Source organism: Acanthopagrus latus, chromosome 4, assembly GCF_904848185.1.
Source record: "Acanthopagrus latus isolate v.2019 chromosome 4, fAcaLat1.1, whole genome shotgun sequence".
NCBI lineage: Eukaryota > Metazoa > Chordata > Actinopteri > Spariformes > Sparidae > Acanthopagrus > Acanthopagrus latus.
In genome coordinates, this window is record NC_051042.1 from 15,214,278 (window position 1) to 15,233,765 (window position 19,488).

Genomic DNA, 19,488 nt, shown 5'->3' on the forward strand with positions numbered 1-19,488 from the left:
CCATAGTGTTTTGTTTCACAACACAGTAAAATGTTACACTATAACAGTTCACACAGGAAGCGACCGCCCGCTGACAAGAAACCCAGTTCTACATCAGGTTCCAACGAAACGAAGTTCAGACACAACCAAACAGGAAACCATACGATACCACCTTCCAGAACACTGATATGTTCTGTGATGTATGTTGTACCTCATACTGCCACCGAAGAGGGGAGGAGCCAACATTCACCAGCAACTCCAGATGTGGTTACTTGACAGGAAAAACTGCTGAAATGTGAAGAAACGGATTTCATCAGCGTGATCGATCAACAAGCGGTGTTTACATTTTTTGGGGTCGCAGGATGCTGCCTGGACACATTGTGATTCTTTTAATGGTTCCTGTTTTCTCGCAGGGATGCTGTGGGGGAAACTTTCATAAGAAAAGAGCAGGTATGTCACTATGTTAAAAAAGATTGAGTTTTTTTTTCAATGTGATTGTTGATGTGTTTAAAAAGAAACATAAATGTAACAATAGAGGATGTCCCACATAGTTTTACATTGCACAACTGAGATGGAACACACAGAGTCTGTACCAGCAGCACAACTGATCATCTGTCTGTAGGGCTCGAGCAGGATATCATGCAGCAGCACTACAGGGCTGTGGAGGGGGAAATCTTCATGATGCCGTGCTTAAAATGTGTGAACCGCATCATGGAGGTGGTGTGGTCGAGGACTGGAGAAGGCAGAGAAGACGCAAATGAACAGCCACCTTTTGTCTGTGGGAGGAAGGTGTTAGCTGAAGCCAAACATTCGGGAAAGTACACATGTGCTGCATGGTAAATAATCATGATTCACTGTCATGACTTCTAATAAAAACAAAATTAAAGGGCATGCCTTTATTGACACTAGATCATCAAATTGAGTGAAGTACTAGTGCCCACAGTGAGAAATCATCAATTCTCTATTATTGTTTATATATATATATATATATATATATATATATATATATACACACACATACATATATATGTGTGTGTGCGTATCTCTGGTTTCTGGTTTTAAGGAATGATGTGATCACAATTGCCGTTTTTAATTTCTGTTGTTGCCACACTCTCTATCAAGACCACTGCTACTTCCCACTTGCTGAAATTACTTTTAGTTCCTATGGCAAAAGTACACACACGCACACACACACACACAATATATCTTGCTGTCATGAGTCACAACTGGTTTAATCTGTAAACTTGGACATGTAAAGTCTTTTTTTAAAAAAAACAAACTAATACTGTATAGCTACATCTTGGAGTCATTAGTAGCTACTTTTAAAAACCCCTGGAATGCAAATGAAATGGTAATGTTTGTTGTTGGTTTCTGCCATCCAGTGGCAGCAATGTGTCCTTCCATCTACAGGTGGTGGAGAGGAGCAGTCTGAAATGCTTTCAGCCTGAGGAGAGCAGTAAAATCCTGCTCCTGGGTCAAGGGGGGGAAATCACCTGCCCAGGTCTCAACTGCAGTGACAACACAGATGTCAGGTGGTACAAGGTAGACCGAACATAGATGGAGGTTTTCTTCAATGGAAACAAATAATTTACAGTTACAGTTCAAAGTTCAACATGTCTGCTTTCTTAAAGGGTAACAAAACAGTGTGTGAGAAAAGAGCCTGCAGTGTGAAGAATGGACGGCTACATCTGGGCCAAGTCAAGAGTCAGGACACTGGTGTATTTTTCTGTGACAGACAAGTGAATGAACAAGGGGCCCAGTGGACCTTCAGGAGGAGTGTTGACGTCACAGCCGTACGTAAGTGCTGTGTGTCAGTTGCATTTGCAGTGGGAGAGGGGAAGTCCTGTGTGAACTGTCACCACACCTACTGGAGGGATTGTGGGGAAAATATATGTTCCCTTACTAGCATTAGCTTGAGCTGTGGTTGGTAAGAATGTGGAAACCAGCCAGAGCAAGCTGGAAAGTATCCACCAGAAGAAAAAAAAATAAAAAATCCCACTTCGAAATGACATGAAGATGCACTGACACAAACTACCCTGTGGCTGTAGCTGGCAGGATGGGAGATGTGTTAGCGGCTAGTTTGCTACATTCAACAGGCTTTTTATGTCTTTAATAAATACATACATAAACTACTCAAGCAAAGTAGCCATCATGTTTGACCGCAAATCAGTCCAAAAAGGGCAATAATGTATGTGCCTGCTTTGTGCTAACGTTAGCCACGAAAGGAGTGTGTTGCCTTTTTGACAGGTCTGCTGTTATTTCAGGCTAACAAGACCAGGGAGAGAGTGGTAACTGCATGTATACAGTCACATCCAGTATATAAATCCAGTCAAACCTAATAAGATAATAAATGTTAAAAGTTAATTGAATTTGAATTTGTTTTTACCGCCTTGGTAAAACCTTGTAACTGTGACATCCTTGCTGAACAACAATATGAGTAAGCAGCTCAAAAAAGAAACAAACCTTGCTGCCCACGCATCATAATCCATCCTCTTACCCATATTATTATCTCTTTTTTTTTTGTCGCTACAGAAGAGCTCGCAAACAACTTAGACTGCATGGGCGGTCTCTCGTGTGTGATCCTGTAATGTGTGAGCCCCTGTTGCTGATCGTTCATAGAGGGCGCAAACCACAAAAACAGCAATACTCCTGATCACACGAAAGAAAGTTGTTAAGTGTGAACAGAAATCTGAAAGTTGCGAAGCATTTTCTTTAGCTTTGACTTTCCTAATAATTTTCTGATGATTTCCTGTTGTGGTTGTTATACATATCAAATGTACTCCATTGTCATTGTGTGCAGGGGCAATTCTAGGGTCACAGCTTTAGGGGTGCTGAGCACAAAATGAGTCCAACTGCCACCATCCACCCTTTTTTCTCACAAAAACAAAAAATATGTCTATTGAAAAATTGAAAAAAAAAATCATTTTAACATTGGTTCACCTAACTTCAAAACCCATTTTTTCTTCTTTTTTACTTTAGCTTAACACTTTTCCATAGGTATGATTGGCAAAGGGCAAAATAGAATGAAAACATTTTTGAGAAAGATTGTTTTGTAGCAGTGGTTCTCTGAGTTGCTAACCTAGCAACACTAGCGGGGTCCAGGGTGAACATTTTGAAAAATAACCCTTTAAATGGTGACTACTGGTGAGATTTTTAAGGGAAAAAAATCATTTTCAGAATTTAAGAATCAGAATCTAAGACATGAGACAAAATAGTGTAGAAGTTGACATTGCTGCTTAAAAATATGTTCCTCTTGCGCATTAAAGAACTTTTTTACCATCATTTTCATAACCATCATAATTTCTGCATATTAATATTCATATAAAATAGAGGAAGCACTAAAGTACAGTAGAGAGAGATGTGTCTCATTCGTCAAGTTTGCTAATACAATCTGCTGCTGGTTTGGAGTCACTGGGTTACATGATATGGAAGATATTGCAATTAATTTATATTAACATATTTATGCAAAGTAATTTAATGACGGTCCCTAAATCGGTCTCCAGTGATTCAGCGAGTAATGATGATACTAATCGATTTTAAGATAACTTAGGGTGTAGTGCTTTCACTGTGTGCAACTTAAATTCGCCATTTGCCCGCGATATTGAACCTACAATAATCATGTTGTCTGCTGGAGCACCCCCTGTGATTATGTATTTGTAAGCCCTCCATTGAACTGGCAAATGGCAAAAGTTTCCTATTATAATTTGAATGCCCTGATTCTTCACATCATGTAAAGTGTTATTTTCTGACACGTGGTTGTGGTGTAGTTGAGGTCAGTTCTGAATTATACAGAATGAATGTTTTTCAGACACACAGTACACAGGTCATAATACAGCACTGCATGATGTTCTTTACCCAGCACCAACAGATTTCTTTCCAAGAGACCCTCCCGAAATAAGGCATCCTGACGGCAGCAGAACAGAGAAAGTGGAGCTTGGTAAGTGCATCCAAACGTGCAATGACGCCACTGTAGCTGTAGCATCATACTTACATAAGTAAAACATTGAATGTCACTTTTATCAGGACATTCAATGGCATTCAAGATTATAATGGCCATGTTTTTCTACTTGTTCTAGGTCAGAATCACACTCTTCAGTGTGAGATATATTTTCCTTTTGAGATGCAGTTCTCGCCAAAGGTGCTTTGGTACATGAATTACGGCGGCAACACGAAGAATGCCACCCTACTGGACTTGGAAGAGCCAGAGTGAGTCACTTGTGAATTTGTAAACGCAACGCCTCAGCTCGGCTTGCATGGTAAGATTTAATCAGGTTTCATTTCTTAAGTTGCATTGATTACCTGACACTCTTTCCGTGATTCAGAATCAAGAAGGTAGAACCTCAAGGGTTCAAGGTCACACAGAGAGCCATCATAAAAGAGGTGCGCCTGCAGGACCTGGACAACATATACACCTGTATCGCCAGTAACACTGTTGGAAACAACAGTGTCACCATCAAGCTCGAGAAGAAAATTAAAGGTACAATTGTTTCTATTTGTTTCTATTTTCATTGTTTAGTTCATACAATATTTTCTGCATACAGTTGTTGCAAGTAGTTATTTTAATATAGATCAAAGATGTCAACATTAAATCACAATAAAGATAATACAAACGTACATAATTGAAGTCTTTTCAGGTTGTGAGCTAGGTGCATCTACCTGAAAGCCCAGATGCTTTTCTCATTTTACACCATAGGAACAGAAGTTGAAGGTGGGGTAGTTGCCTCAAGCCAGTAACCGAGGCAGCTGGATGTGTCTCTGTGCAGGCAATCCTGTTATTGCTGTGAGCTATAAACCTGAAGACTGAACCCCTGTTTAAACTCTTGTGGTCGGAAAGAAGGCAACATCTGACCCCATTTCATATCTTTGCTCAAACCGAAAAAGTTCCATCTGTTGAGTTCAGAGATTATGTAACCAATCGAGCTCAGCAGTGGCACCACAATGCATCTCTTAATAACTGCAGCTATTTTCAAACCACCCATGCGCATTGCGTCTGAGTCTGAAACATTAGGTCGAATTTGTGCATGCCACACTGCACAAATCAATTTTTATATTTACAAGGGATCTGAACATGTATAGTGTGAATTATTCCACAAGTGATGCAAATTGTCCTCCTTGCATTAGCGTGGTTTTGACTGCATTATCGATCTTGTTTACTGGTCCCAACCAGCCAGAACTGTTTATGGTACATTAGCCATAAGCTAGCTAGGAACCACATGGAGTGAGGCTGTGTATGTTAGTGTGTTAGAATTCAGATGAGCATCTCAGTGAACTCAGCACTCACCAGGGACTTGGGATCTCTCTCTTCTTTTCCCCCTCTCCTCTGTATGTTCAAAACTGAAAATGCATTCCCCCCCCCCCAGTCTGCAGCCACCGCAGAGTACATAAACATCCGACAGTGGAGGTCAACACTGCGGGTCACTGCTGCAGTCAGGAAGATAAATGGGAGTGAAGATAAATCCATTTTTGAGCCCCAAAAGTTTAAAAGTAATTTCGAGATTTCCTCCCGCCTGTAAAAGCAGAATCTGATCCGACTATGGTTGTTTATTTCTCCAGAAGCTCTGGCTCTGCACCTGACTCTCTCTGCCAGGTCTCAGCAGCCAAGAAGCAACTGATATTTTGTGTGTTTGCGTCACTCTTGCTGCATCTATGAGCGTCTTTGCACCGAATTTGTATGTAACAATGACTCTTCTGAATCACTTTCATTGGGAGCACACCATGTGTAATCAAGTTTTCAAGAGAGATTTATCACTCCCTCAGCTTTTTAGTGTCTCCCAGCTATTTTTTTTTTCCCCCGGTTCAGTCTCACCAATCATTTTCTGACACAGCAAACATTTTTTGGCAAAAAGCTCAAATTAACCACCTGTACTCTAATTATCCATTACCAAATGGCAGACAGACATACTAGCTAGTGAAGAAAGGGATGGAGGTGGACTCCAATATGAAAATTGTACATTTATCAAGCGAATACAAACGCAACTCTTAATTGCTAGGAGTGTTTCAGTGTGTTTGCTGCAACTTTTGCCACCCCCCAATCCAATTATTGCTGCTCTAAAGACATCGTACTATCTAATGAGTGTATTCTGGACTGGGTTTCAGTGAAACTGCCGTTGCTGGTTGGGTATCCCTTTGCAGCTCTGCTGGTGGTAGCTGGGCTGGGAATTGTTTTGCATGGGAAGTGGCTGGAGCTGCAGCTTCTCTACAGATCCCGCTTCCAACTTGGAAAACATGACAGAGGTGAGAATGCACACATACAAGATAAAGCTCTACAACAATAAAAAGATTACATCAATAAGCTAACTGAAACATTATAATAATAGTCTGAAATTGTCTTAATCCTGTGCAAATGCTTGATAAATGTAGGTAGCATTCTATGATACTGCGCTTAATGTAGTGGTGACAAAAACCAAGGTGACAGTCTCATCATCTGTCTTATCACCCAAGTGTTGCCAGAGCTGCAAGATATGATAAAATAAATGCATTTAAGAGCCCAGCATTTGATGTCACAATTATCTTTTTCATGCACCACCACCAATCAGATTTGAAAGAGTTTGATGTGTTTCTGTCGTACGTGTGGAGCCCCACGTCAGCAGTGGTGGAGGGACCTTTGATGCCTTCCTCCCCATCAACACCTGAAAATGATGCCGAAGGTAGGCCAACGGCATTGATTCATTTTCACACAACTACACTCGTAAAAATACATTAACAATCCCTTTTATCGGCAGCATGTTCATCCGGCATAGAGCCACTGAACTGTGAGGTGGGTGAAGCCACCCAGAGACCACTAGAACTGCTGCTACCCAAAGTGTTGGAGGACCAGTGGGGGTATCGCCTCTGCCTGCTGGAGAGGGACATGCTTCCTGGAGGAGGTCAGAGGATCTCCCATGTGTCTCTGTGTGTGCTGACTGCAAGTTACACTGATGGTTTCCATTTTGTTTTTCAGCATACACAAATGATGTGGTCCTTGCGGTGCAGAGAAGCCAAATGCTTATATGTCTCCTGTCTGCTGACTACCTGTCCAACAGCAATGCAGTGTTTGAACTGGAATCAGGAGTTCAGGTAGGATTTATTTCACGGCCTGACAACACTTTCATGTCACATCAAGGTAATCCAGGGTTTGTTCATGTCATAGATTTCTGCAGTATGCACCGTGTTATGTTTTAAAGGACAGAGATACCTAATACCTGTTTTACAGCCATATACAATGTATATACACAACATTTCCAGTAAGGAAGATATGGCCTAGAGGTATTGTTATCTCGGTTTTTTCAGTATACTTCCCTGTTGATATAATTACTTTAATGTGATCAGATAGGCGGCACAGAATGAATGGATGGATTAATTAATTAAAAATGTATTCAGATTTGGATTCCTACCATTGTTTTTTCTTTGGGGAATAAGCAGGTCATTTGAGTTAGCCATGCTGCTACCACAGGGATGTGCTAGGAGGAAGGAATTTGAGGATTTACTTGCATATTTAGCACATTAACTAAAGATTGCACTTTACTGTCAAACATTTTTTCGACACTGCCTCAACCGTTCTGATATCGTAAATCCAATGATCTGGTATTCACTGTTTTCTTGTTAAACTGTTTCTATTCTAAGAAACTATTGTTTTCTGGGCGGTAGTTCCCAGAAACAGTGAACCACATTGGTTTCATTTTAAAACATCAATAACAACAACTGAAACATCATGGCTGTGATAGGAAAGTTGTTAAAAAAAAAAAAAGCCACAAGCAAAACCAAATCAGTTCAAGTGTTTACACAGGAGCTCTGTTGAGTGGCTTTGTATTTTTTTTAAAAAAAAAAGGTTTAATATTTAACCCAGAATACACAGTTCAGTAATGATGATGATATGAATGAATGTTACCTGGCCCATATCTTTAGGCTTTGCTGCAAAACTCTAGCCTCAAACTCCTACTAATATGGACAAGTCGAGCCTCTGCATCTCTTATCCAGCCAGAGCCTCCGCTGCCTATTCTGGTCCAGAGGGCCCTGAAGGTGCTACCCAGTCTGTACTGGCCATCAGGAAAACCTGGCAGAGCCACCAGCAACGTTTGGAAGACTTTGAGGAAGAGACTGCCTGATCACAGAGTTCAGCTGGCTCACTAATTGGAATAATGATTAGACTGTATAAATCATTTTTCCTAACAATATGCACAGCATATTGCAGCTGCATAATGCAGCTTGTATTACTATGGACATATGCAATTAGAGGAAATTCCCACGAAGGAGGCGTAGGGACGCCCAATTATGATGTATCATTTTCAAATGAAATATTTTCTTTAAATAAACAGCATGGAGTAATCAATTAATTTTTCACTAATTTTCACTATCGTCTCCATCTTTTGGTCTATTAACAATTCATCTTCAAAGAATTAGTTGTCATACAGCTGTTAGTTAATCAGTGTAAGCAAACAACTTGTGTGGTTACAACAGACACTTCAGCAATACAAATTTGACAAACTGTTTCATCCATGTGGTTTTTTTATTATTGGTTTTTAAATACTTTTTCAATAGAGGTGTTTGATAAATCACGTCTGGGCAGTGGAAATATATTCACTCAAGGAAAGTCCCTTCTCAACAGTACGGTAACCTACAGAGGAGTTGAAAGTTTATATTTTTGATCATGGGGATGTTTCAAAAACCACAATTATCTGAACCAAGAGGACTGGGGCTTTATTTCTGAAGTTTGGACTTTCTGCCGAGAAGCGGACGTAAGTGTAAATGAGTCTAACGTACATTACGTACAGTACGTAGCTGTATGATTCTTGTCTTCACACAGTTGTTAACTAAAAACACATTATCAGTCCTTCTGTTTGCCAGTTCAATGAAGCAGGCAGAAATCTGGTATTAAATAAGCAGAACCAGAAATACTGGCACAAAGCTCAAACATGAAAAAATAACAACATAAAAATCTAATCAAACAAGAACGCCTATGAGGTGGCACAGCTGGTGAAAACAAATGGTTGTACATTTAGAAACTGAGTGAAAGAAAACAATCTGTTCGTTTAGACTATGCCCCACACACACATGCACATTAACATAATACCCAAATGCACACTCCCATTTGTGGATTTCAAAATAAAACATTGTCACACTTGTATGTACATTTTTACATAAACATAAGACAAGCAACACTAAGAGCTCACTCAGGACCATGGTCACTTCAGACAGGAACAAGCAAGTCACAAAAGGGGCACGAGGGCTCTAAGATACTAGGTTTTTGTCATCATTAGCCAGTTGAATGCAACTGTAGCAAATTCTACACAGTTTGAACAATATTCTGGCTAATTTGTATGTCCCATATCCCAACTTGTCTCCTCTGATCAGAAGGTCTGACAGTCTGGTACCTCTCCTCTCAGTTAGCATCAGCCCGTAGTGGTTAAAAACGTAAACGTGAGTCAGTCATGGAGTATCGTGGGAGGTTTACATTTTACTTCGTCTCATGTCCACAATGCTGAAAAGGTGTCAAACACAAGGCTACAGTGAGAAGTAATATGAGCCTTCATAGGTGTCGCTGACATGTTGTCAAATTATAGAAAATTATCCATTACAGACAAAAATGTGTTGTTGTTTTGTTTTAGTTTTTTTTTTTACAGTTTGTCTGCTTGGGCCTTCATCTTCCTCTCCCAAAGTTTTTGATGATCAGAGAAGCCTTGCTTGCCCTTGTTAAAGGAATTGGGTCCTGCAGATGTGGGTGTCTCCCTGAAAAGACAGCAGATTAGTCAATCCAAACTTAAACAGACACATGCCAGACGATTAGGTCAGCATATAATGAGAAACAAAGCAACAGCAATTTATTTAAAAATTATTCACATTTTGATAAAGGAAAAAAGTGAGGAAACATGTATGTATGAGTGTGTTTATACCTGCCAATGTTCTTCATCCTCATCTTTGCTTCTGGAGGCATCTCCTCAGGTTCACTCTACATGGCAAGAGAAAGTTAAGTGAGCCTGTGCATATTCATTATTCTATTTTTTTATGTATTTTTACAATCATGACTTCACTGTTTGCATGCACACTTACATCATCATCTTCATTAAACACAGATGCCAGCCCTGTCTTTTTTGGAGGGAGTGATGGTACAGGTTCCTTGGGTTTCTAGAACAGGTAGGGGAGAACAGCCCAACATTACACATCATCACTTCCTTAAGTTAATAAAATGCAAATGGTTCAAATGTAAAACGTTTTTTTTACACAAGGTCCACTGCGACACACTCACTGTTGCTCCAAGTTTGATAGATATGGGGTTGGACTTCTTTGCCAGCGGACTGCTCATGCTAAAGCCTATCTTGGAGACTTTGCGGGGTGCTGGTGGGTCTTCTGAGGATTCATCCTCATCCTCGGGCGTGAGATGCTGGGATGTGCGTTTGACTGCTGTCCCTTCTCCCCCCACATTGCTACAAGAGACAGGCTTAGTTTTCACTCTGCCTTCCTCCTCCTGCGGCCCTGCTTGAGGCAAGACAACTCACCAAGGTGAACAACGGTTTCCTGTGAACTGGAGAATAATATAAACCATCTATATCACCTTTACCTGTGTGGCTAACGTAACGTTTCTACCCATCAACGAAACAAAAGGTAACGTGTCCTGTTTTAAAAGTCACACTGGGGACTATGTCTAACATCTACCGACGGTAATTGCCTTTAAGATAAATTAGTAACGTTACTGTACGTAGGGCGTGGCAATTATAATAACGTTATTACTCATCCTTTAGACAGTAACCTGCGTCCAAAAGCTTATGCTAGCTACTTACACACTAGCTAGGCTAATGCTGACTTAGCAGGCTAAAAATTTAATTGTCTGCTGCATGAACGGTGTTGCTTTCTCGCAGAGCTAGCGTAACAGTAACTTATACCAAGAAGTCAGAACCAGCCACATTCCCACACACAGTTTTAAAAAGAAACGCTAAGACTGTGTTGAGTGTAACTTCGCTAGCAATGGCTAGCCAATGGTAATATTACATGGCTAACATCGAGTTAGCTAAGTTAAGTTTCACGAGCGTTTCCTCTGACAGTAGTTTAAATGGGTCAGTTTTAATGGATATTCAGCAAATGGCACTAAGTGGAAACACTGCTCATTTCTTAACCATAATGTTAGTCGTTAAACCAGCACAAATATCACCTCCGTCTTCGGTGAAACTCCTGCTGTTATGCTTGTAGTCCGCCATCATATCTCCTCTCAAGCTTGCCAGCTCAGTGAATTCATCCGCACTAGTCTTCTTAGGGCGCTGTGAGCCAAAGACGCTGAAACGTACACTGTTTAAACAGAAGAAGAAGAAATACCATAACATTTGCGTGTCTTTGACTCTGAAACGGAAGGTGGCGCTACTGCACCCGACAGCTTACTCTGGCTGCCAGCGGCCATTTAAACCAAAAGAGACGAAGAAGAAGGAGGAGCAGGAAGAAGGAGGAGAAAATATGGCAGTAAGCTAATTTGGCATACAGACAGCTAGCTGGTAAGATTAAAGACGTAAACCTGATGTTACAGAATTGGTATGCTATATTAATTTGCTACGTGTGTCAGGTACTAAGTAAAGTTTCACAGCGCTTGAGTTAACGATAAAGAATGACGATCATGTCGCAGCTGTAGCCTGAAAGTTGTTGTGCTTACAGTAGATGTGGGTGATATGCTGTGTTAGCTAACATTAACAGAGGAAGTTTGCTTTGTGACAATTTGTTTGCTATCTTACATGTGTTTTTTTGTTTGTGTCTTTGTTTACAATGAACCCATAGCTTGTCTCGCAGTTTCTTTATCATGGCTTGTAGCTTGTAGCTAAGTAACACTGGATCACTGCCTGTATTTCACTGGCTGTGCCTCTAAACTTCTACTTGTCTTTCTCCCAGGCCCTTAAACAATGTGTACCAGTCAAGATGGGGCAGACCCTGTGCATGTGCTCCCGTGGCTCCATCACCATTGATAACAAAACATATTACTTTGTCCAGAAATTAGACGAAGGGTGAGTCTTAAACTACTTAACTACTTATTGAGGTGTAGTATTTAGTTATTTGTTGCCATAAAAAGGCCAAAACCAAGAATGAGGTGATCCTACAAGTCCTGTCTGTAGAGCAAATGTTTAATTGTATCTGAGTGTGGGTGACATCTGTCTTCATTACAGTAACCATGGACATTGAAGGTTTTTTTTTTTCTCTTCAGTCCTACATAAGTTGCTCTCTAGACAAACAAGCATTCCACATCTTAGTTGAAAGTAATCACCCAAGATACACTATTGTTCCACTTGGGGCATCATGTCTTTCAAGTCTAGTGCCCCCACTGTTGTAAGAAATCATTTGCCATTGATAAATAATGAAATTGTGTATTTGTTATTGATGTCATCAGAAGGACAAATGGGTTTAGAGCTTAGACAGGCTGGGGAAATTTTTCAGTACTGATGGATGTTCATATTGGTATTTCCTGAGATGTGTTGACAATAACCAAAATATGGAATATCACCCATCCACACTAGCACCATTCACACTGCCATTTGCGTGCAGGAATCCTGCGCCAATTCTCTGCTTCTTCCTCTGTGTGAAAGTTTCAGATGTGGCGAGGGGTGAAATTTCGCTCCAGCGCTGATCCGCCTCTGGAGGTAGTATCAGGGCCGTATTATTATTAGTGAACCAAACCAGTGTGAATGGATAAGCCAGTGGCGTGGAGCGGGGGCGAATCAATGGTACAGTCTGATAACTGTACAGGTCCCTCACTCAACTTAATAAAAAGAAATTTCCCACAAAGCAACGTTATATGACCAAACAAAATTAACGTAGTAACTTTAACTGTCTTTGGCAACTTATATGAGGAAAAAAATACTACAGCTGTACGTGGAGAAGTGTCCATCCTCCTGTCTGTCCTCCCGCCCATTCTACCGACTCTGCTACCTGCTACCTGCATTTCTGCCCAAAAAACAGCGTCTGTCACCAGCAACAAACTTTAACTCACCAGGTGTTTGTGATGAAAATAAATCACTGCGACCGTCAGCCCTCCAGACTGAGACTTCAGTGAACTTTCCCCCGGAAAACAGCCTCCGTCCCTACGAGTGAGTCAGACAGCTTCCAGTTTAAAAAACGTACCTTTGTCAGTTTCCAGGATGTTCGGTGGGTCAGGATCTATATCACAATACATTATAACAGCATCCTTATGATTATAAACTGTCCGCGGGTTTAGATTGACAGGGGGGACACCAGGGAAACACCTTGAAAACACACTGACGTCATCATCATGACGTGTACCGTCACGCCTCTGTAGGAGCTACAGCGCTGGCTTTCTGTGTGAATTACACAGCGGTTTGTCTTTAAGGCGGAGAACAACCATCAGCGGAGAATTGGGGAACCACCACTTCGGAGATAATGCAGCATCGCTGTATAAAAAGGGCTACTGACTCATATGCTACCTCTGAACTTTAACCCTGTGTGTCCTGTCTTCAGTGGGTTTAGTTTTGTCGATCTGGTGGAGGGAGCAAAGGATGGACGCTTCTATGCCCTGAAAAAGATCCTGTGCCATGACCGTGAAGGCCGTCAGGAGGCTCAGACAGAGGTGGAGATGCATCAGATGTTTAATCACCCTAACATCTTGAGCCTGGTTGCTCACACGTTTGTTGATCGTGGAGGCAAGAGTGAAGCCTGGTTACTTCTGCCTTATATGAGAGTAAGTTGATTTTGGGGTGTTTGTCCAAAGTAACGTCCAAGTAAATGATGTGATTCTGATAAGCTCATGTGTTTGTGTGAGTAGAAAGGCAGCCTTTGGTCTGTCCTGGAGAAGCTAAGAGACAAGGGAAGCTCAATGCCTGAAAAACAGATTTTGCAAATCTTGCGTGGCATCTCCTCTGGACTCAAGAACATGCACGAAAAAGGCTTTGCACACAGGTAATCTGCCTCCTCCTATACACATACAACAAACATTTGTATAGGACATATATGACCAGCATAAATAAGGTATTCATGGGAAAATGTCCAGAGCTAGTAATGGTAACAATGAGTGCACAAAATTGACCTCCGAATATGTTATTCTAGTGCTAAAAACAATTTCCCACCACGTTACCCACCACGAGACAGTGGGGGAAAAAATGCCGACGTTATATATGAATGTCAAGTATTAGACTAAACGTTGTGAAACTCTGTCTTGAAAAGTACAATTACATATTACATAGGTACCAAGTTTGTCTGAGTATACCATATTACCATTCATGTGACATTGAAGGTGTTCGGCATGATGTGGTTGATCGATTCACTTGAAAAATTTATTTACTGTATATTGTCAACAGCAACGACATCATAATGTTAGCTCAATGAAAAACATTGTACTTTTTTAAAACTGTGTTCAGTGTGTTCCTTGTTTTTTAGTATTTACATTATTAAATTGCAGCTGAATCCTATTTGTCTGTTCTAATTTGACAGAGACCTGAAGCCCACAAATGTGCTTCTGGATGAGGATGACAGGCCAGTTCTGATGGACCTGGGCTCCATGAACCGTGCCAGGATCGAGGTATGGGTGCAGGGTCTACAAAGAGTAGTTGATATTTTACTGATTTAATTTAAAAAAAAAATTGAAACTTTATGTTAAATGTTGCTTGATATTTTTTTATATGAAATGTATTATATCACCTCTTAATTCTTTTTTATAATAGAACTTTGGTTAGTTACAAGTATCCTAAAATGAAAACAAAGATCCAGGCAAACAAAGATAAGTAGTCTGCAATGTTGGGAAATGTCTAATCTGCACATACTATAATGTAACAAGCAGTGGCCCCTCAAGTCAATGTGTAGGTAATGTTTTGCGAGCAAGTGTTCACTATATTTGACATTTTTGTACAAAATGTGTCCAGAATTCTGCCTCTAGATGGCAGAGTAACCTTTTTAATGTCAATGAAACTCATATTCAATATGTTATCCTTCCCAACCACAACATCCCTAGATAGCAGCTTTTGTGGAAACCTGTGTGGGATCGAACAGTAGAGTAGTCAGGTAGACATTTAAACCCACAGTCAGCAATTATCAGGTATTATCTTAAACGTCTGAGAGTACAGCTTCAACTTTCCACATGTTTTACCAGTGTAAAAATGTCTGTAACAAAGAGAAGAACGAGTGATGTTATCAGGGGTTATTCTTAAAGCACAATTAATTTGCTCTTTTGCTATCTGCAGGAAGGTTGTCACGATTCTTACCCTGTGGCAATTTTAATTTCAGGTCAGAGGATCCAGAGAAGCCATGACCATTCAGGACTGGGCAGCCCAGCGATGCACCATTTCCTACAGGGCTCCTGAGCTCTTTAATGTCGAGAGCCACTGCATAATAGATGAGCGCACTGATATCTGGGTAAAGTCTTGTATTCCTCATCCCCTTACGCTTGTGTATTTTGTGTATGTTGCATTGTCAAGTGAGATCACAAAGTCTCTGAAATCAAGTGATCAGTCCTTAACTTACTGTCTCTTTTCTTGTCGCATGATGTCTTCCCATACCCCACTAGTCACTCGGCTGTGTGCTTTACTGCATGATGATGTTGGAGGGGCCGTATGACATGGTATTTCAGAAGGGGGACAGTGTTGCCCTGGCAGTCCAGAATCCAGTGGCAATCCCACAGTCTTGCAGGTGAGTCTTCATACTGTGAGATTATCCTAGAGTGTAACTTGGGGAAAGTTTCCATTTGGTGTGTCACATGCTACATTTTCAAACACGTATGTGTAGCTAGTTTTAGGCATGAAGAGATCATTCGTATCAAAAAAGACTTGTAAATTGACACTAATGTTTCATGCTTGTGCTTAAGTTTAAAAATCACTCATTAAGTTTTGTCCAACTAAATACAGATCAGATGTCAAGCTGCTACTTTAATGTCTGCTTGTCTCCTGCACAGTTACTCACAGGGCCTTCAGATGCTGCTGAGCTCCATAATGGTGTCAAATCCCCAGGAGAGACCAAACATCAGCTGGGTTCTTGACCAGGTACAGGACCTGCAGAGTCGCAGCCCCAACACCCAAACCAACATGGTCTGATCTTGCACGGTGCACTGACTTTGGGAGACCTTTGCACACATAAAGAAACACCTCTAATTTTGAGCTTGAAAATACTGTAAAGGCCTTGGTACAGACTTTCACTCAGCTTGGGAAGCTTGGCAACAGTATCAACTTTTGGTTTGATTGACCTGATCCAAACTGTGTACGATAGTGGACTGTCATGAAGTTAGAAATATCTAACGAATCTTAAGGGCCTGAAATGTAATCATCCAAAATGATGTTTTTACAATGGTCAAATGTTGGCTCTAATAATGAAATGCCTTTATTGTGTTATCTTAAAGGGATCATTTGAAATTTTCAAAAATGTGATCATTTGTTTTCTCAGAAAGTTAGTTGAGAGTATAGACATCACTTTCATGCCTGTGTGTTCATTGTGAGGCTGTAGCCAGCAGCCTGCTAGCATAGTTAAGCATGAAGACCCGAGAAAGGGGGAACCAGTTTGCTTGGCTCTGTCCTAAAGTAAAGAGATCGCCTACAAGCACTTTTATAACTCACTTATTATCGTTTTATATATTGTGTGCTTAATCTGTACAAAACCCACAATTTAAAAAAGACAAGTGGTTGTTCTTAGGAGGTTAATTGCAGGGTTATTTTTTTACACTTAAGCTTTTACGTAGATTAAGCAAAGAAGATATAATGTGATAATGAGTGAGCTGTAGAGGTGCGGGTGGGGGGATTTTGTTGCCTTTTGACAGAGCTAGACTCGCTGTCAGCCTTCATGCTAACAAGCTGCTGGCTGCACTCTTCACAGCATATTCTTAAAAAAAATATTAAAATTGTGGTTTGCATTTTATATAGTAAAAGGGACTACATAAAATCTTTGCCAAACTTTCCAGTTGATGAAAGCTACCCGAGTTTAATACATATCAGATTACGTTCCCTACAATGAAGGATTATGGTCCAATTCAATTTATTATTTTCAACTGTATTCCTAAGTTTTCTGTGTGTAACATCTTGTAATTACACGAGTGTCACAATAACAACCTTGCCATCAGCTTTTCTCCACACCCTCACTGTCACAGTTTTGCTACTGGGGAAAGTTGAGAGGCAGGGTGCTCCTCACCCGCAATGCTGCTTTTGAACACACAGAGGTGCTCCATCATCACATTCCCCTTCTCCACATGTTGACCTGATGATTGCCCGTGTTTCTGCCTGCACAGTTGATTATGTGTGCCTGGGTTCTTTATAAAATGAGGAGAAGAGTATCTGCTTACATACAGAAAAGGAAAAAAAAACTTTTAACTAGAACAGTGTTACTGTTAAAAGCCTAAACAATAGGAAATTAACTTTTAATCAGTTAAAGGAATGACTTGGAAATATGTTACTAATTGTATTGTCATATATCCTGTTGCGGTTTAACCCTGTTTTTATTTCACTTTTCTCTGTATATTGTGTTTTTAAATTCCTTTCCAGCCTTGCTTCTGTTGAAGAATAAGTTCACCCAAAAATGAAAGTTCAATCATTATCTACTCATTTTCATACCTATGAAAACAGATGAAATTTCGTAGTCCACATAACATTTCTGGAGCTTCAGAGCAAAACAGCATTGCAGCATTCGCCCAAAAACGAAATGAAATGGCTCCAAGCAGCAAGTTCAGCTCAGTCCAAATCTCTGGAAGCCCCTGAGGTTGCAAATTGATTCTAAAAAGATGTTAACACCCTTTTATAAACTGAAATTGAACTGAAAGTGTTGGGACAAACCCTGACTGAAGTGGATGCAGGAGCCTTTTTTTCAGGTTTTCTGTTTCAAAACATGTCCTCATCTACTTCAGTTATTTAGGAAAATTCTAGCTCCAGAAATGTTTTGTGGACTATGCAACTTGAACTTGAGTAGATAATGACTGCATTTTCATTATTGGGTTCCATGTCATGTGTGAATGTGGTGTCACGCTTTTGTTCTCTCAGGGTTCATCCACATCTCAGAGGGTCTTACCGTCTTACGTAGTAGACCTCAATGGTACCATTTCAAACTGCTTTTAGATTGAATTATGCTTCGGGCATTTAAGTGAAGACAAATGTTTTGATGACTGTGTAATGTGGTGATATTGAACCATATAAGAACCAAAATATTTTCTTGACTGACAGTTAACTTAAACAGTTGATTGTTGGAATGGTAACTGACATACTTTTTAAATATATTTCCTTTTAATGCATTAAGTTTGTAAAATGGCTATAAATATTTGTGTGGTTGTTAATGGAGAACTGTCACTGGCTGGTAAAAATTAGGACTTTTCTAAGTGTACTACTAAAGTTCACAGATGATATTATATGCAAGAGTGTGTTATTTGATTATGGGAAATTCTGTTTAAATTATGCTTTACCCCTTATTCAATGCACAGTAAAGGATAAGTGAACATTATTTATGTAGCATTCTGTATGCAGTTTTTGATATGATTGTGAAATAAAATGGCACCCTATGAAAAATTAGTCAGTCACAAAAAGAATGTGAATCAGTAATCAGAAACAATGACCAGTATTTGATTAATTTAAAATGAGACTCAAAAGTCAACTTATCTTATTAAAAGGACCTTTTTACTTGGTACTCACAATAATAAAAAAAATGAACCCTGTGTATATTGTGTACTCTATAACTGATGTATTAATGAGCAAGTAGAATTTCATTGACAAAATTGGTTGTGGTGGAGTTAATTATAAGGATTTTGTACCGTTGGGAAGTTTCACCATGCATGTTTTGGATGTAAATTCTTAATGTGTGAATTTATTAAGAACTTGATTTATACTTATGCATTATGAGTTGCACCTTACCTTCGGTGCCATGTGCGTAAGATCTGAAACTACAGCAAAGGCTACAGAGGTAGAGATCGAGATAGAGATACCACAGGGCCGGATCACATAGGAATTGTGTGTGGAGCAATACAGTAGACGCCATCAACAGGTGAAGTCTGAACTAACTGCTTCAGGTGCCTACAGAGGGACTCCTGTTGAGGGTAAATCGAGCTTCAGTTGTGTAAATAGAAATCAAACCGTGTTGTCATGGTCAGGTGTAGAATCACACTTTCACTGGAGGAAAAGCAATAATTGTTTTGGGATGGTCCTTTTTCTGTTGATGACAGTTTTCATTTGTGGACAATGACATAACTGGCTAGCTAGTCTTGTTGTTAAACACATACATGGCGTCAGTTCATTTCTTATAATAGAAACCTTGTCGAGCTTCATCCCTTACACAACCCTTACCTAGAGAAGCAAAAAAGCACTGTGAAAGGTGGGGTTCATTCCTTGAAAACACATTAAAATGTGTATTCTCATGTCAGCAATGGGGCTTGACTGATATGTCTTTACCGTACCTTTTACTTTTTTATGATTACGATCACAGTTAATAGAAATCAAGGAGACTGAAAACCAATATTTGGGGCTGATATTCATTTGTGGTAACAATTAAAGTCTTCTCAAAATAACTAAACCTAAGTACAATTTACTCAAGTACTGTTCTTGAATACAGTTTTGAGGTACTTTACTTGAGTATTTCGTTTATATGCTACTTTTT

General features: G+C 40.0%; 3 protein-coding genes across 4 annotated transcripts; 2 read left to right on the plus strand and 1 right to left on the minus strand.

Annotated features, from left to right (window-relative positions):
- Nucleotides 1–146: 146 nt before the first annotated feature.
- Nucleotides 147–8,328, plus strand: LOC119017867 (interleukin-18 receptor accessory protein-like). Its single transcript, XM_037094998.1, has 12 exons — nt 147–429; nt 602–815; nt 1,362–1,521; nt 1,611–1,776; nt 3,839–3,916; nt 4,056–4,185; nt 4,302–4,456; nt 6,076–6,213; nt 6,516–6,626; nt 6,702–6,845; nt 6,920–7,035; nt 7,864–8,328. The coding sequence occupies exons 1-12, from the start codon at nt 342–344 to the stop codon at nt 8,086–8,088; spliced, it is 1,725 nt and encodes a 574-aa protein (XP_036950893.1). The 5' UTR covers nt 147–341; the 3' UTR covers nt 8,089–8,328.
- A 164-nt stretch (nt 8,329–8,492) lies between these two features.
- Nucleotides 8,493–11,318, minus strand: LOC119017869 (PEST proteolytic signal-containing nuclear protein-like). The gene is made up of 6 exons (XM_037095002.1): nt 11,102–11,318; nt 10,202–10,428; nt 10,006–10,080; nt 9,849–9,904; nt 9,577–9,684; nt 8,493–9,436 (listed from the first exon to the last, which is right to left on the minus strand). The coding sequence occupies exons 1-6, from the start codon at nt 11,268–11,270 to the stop codon at nt 9,406–9,408; spliced, it is 666 nt and encodes a 221-aa protein (XP_036950897.1). The 5' UTR covers nt 11,271–11,318; the 3' UTR covers nt 8,493–9,405.
- stk16 (serine/threonine kinase 16) lies at nt 11,296–18,553 on the plus strand. Of its 2 annotated transcripts, none has more exons than XM_037095000.1 (8): nt 11,296–11,435; nt 11,824–11,936; nt 13,402–13,621; nt 13,706–13,839; nt 14,371–14,458; nt 15,160–15,288; nt 15,440–15,561; nt 15,824–18,553. In XM_037095000.1, exons 2-8 carry the CDS (start codon nt 11,851–11,853, stop codon nt 15,960–15,962), a joined length of 918 nt encoding a protein of 305 aa, XP_036950895.1. In that variant the 5' UTR covers nt 11,296–11,435; nt 11,824–11,850; the 3' UTR covers nt 15,963–18,553. The 2 variants fall into 2 exon arrangements, with proteins under 2 accessions (XP_036950895.1, XP_036950894.1); XM_037094999.1 differs by having other exon boundaries at nt 11,385–11,403.
- Nucleotides 18,554–19,488: the final 935 nt, after the last annotated feature.

Excerpts from the sequence above, each read along its gene's own strand:
- LOC119017867 (XM_037094998.1), top strand. The coding sequence starts at position 342 with ATGCTGCCTGGACACATTGTGATTCTTTTAATGGTTCCTGTTTTCTCG. Across the intron at positions 6,627-6,701 it reads ACCTGAAAATGATGCCGAAG|CATGTTCATCCGGCATAGAG; the intron begins GTAGGCCAACGG and ends TTTTATCGGCAG. Across the intron at positions 6,846-6,919 it reads GGACATGCTTCCTGGAGGAG|CATACACAAATGATGTGGTC; the intron begins GTCAGAGGATCT and ends TTTGTTTTTCAG.
- LOC119017869 (XM_037095002.1), bottom strand. The coding sequence starts at position 11,270 with ATGTTATGGTATTTCTTCTTCTTCTGTTTAAACAGTGTACGTTTCAGC. Across the intron at positions 10,429-11,101 it reads GAGTTTCACCGAAGACGGAG|GGCCGCAGGAGGAGGAAGGC; the intron begins GTGATATTTGTG and ends TGCCTCAAGCAG. Across the intron at positions 9,437-9,576 it reads AAGGCCCAAGCAGACAAACT|CATTGTGGACATGAGACGAA; the intron begins GTAAAAAAAAAA and ends ACACCTTTTCAG.
- stk16 (XM_037094999.1), top strand. Across the intron at positions 13,622-13,705 it reads TACTTCTGCCTTATATGAGA|AAAGGCAGCCTTTGGTCTGT; the intron begins GTAAGTTGATTT and ends TTGTGTGAGTAG. Across the intron at positions 15,562-15,823 it reads GCAATCCCACAGTCTTGCAG|TTACTCACAGGGCCTTCAGA; the intron begins GTGAGTCTTCAT and ends TCTCCTGCACAG.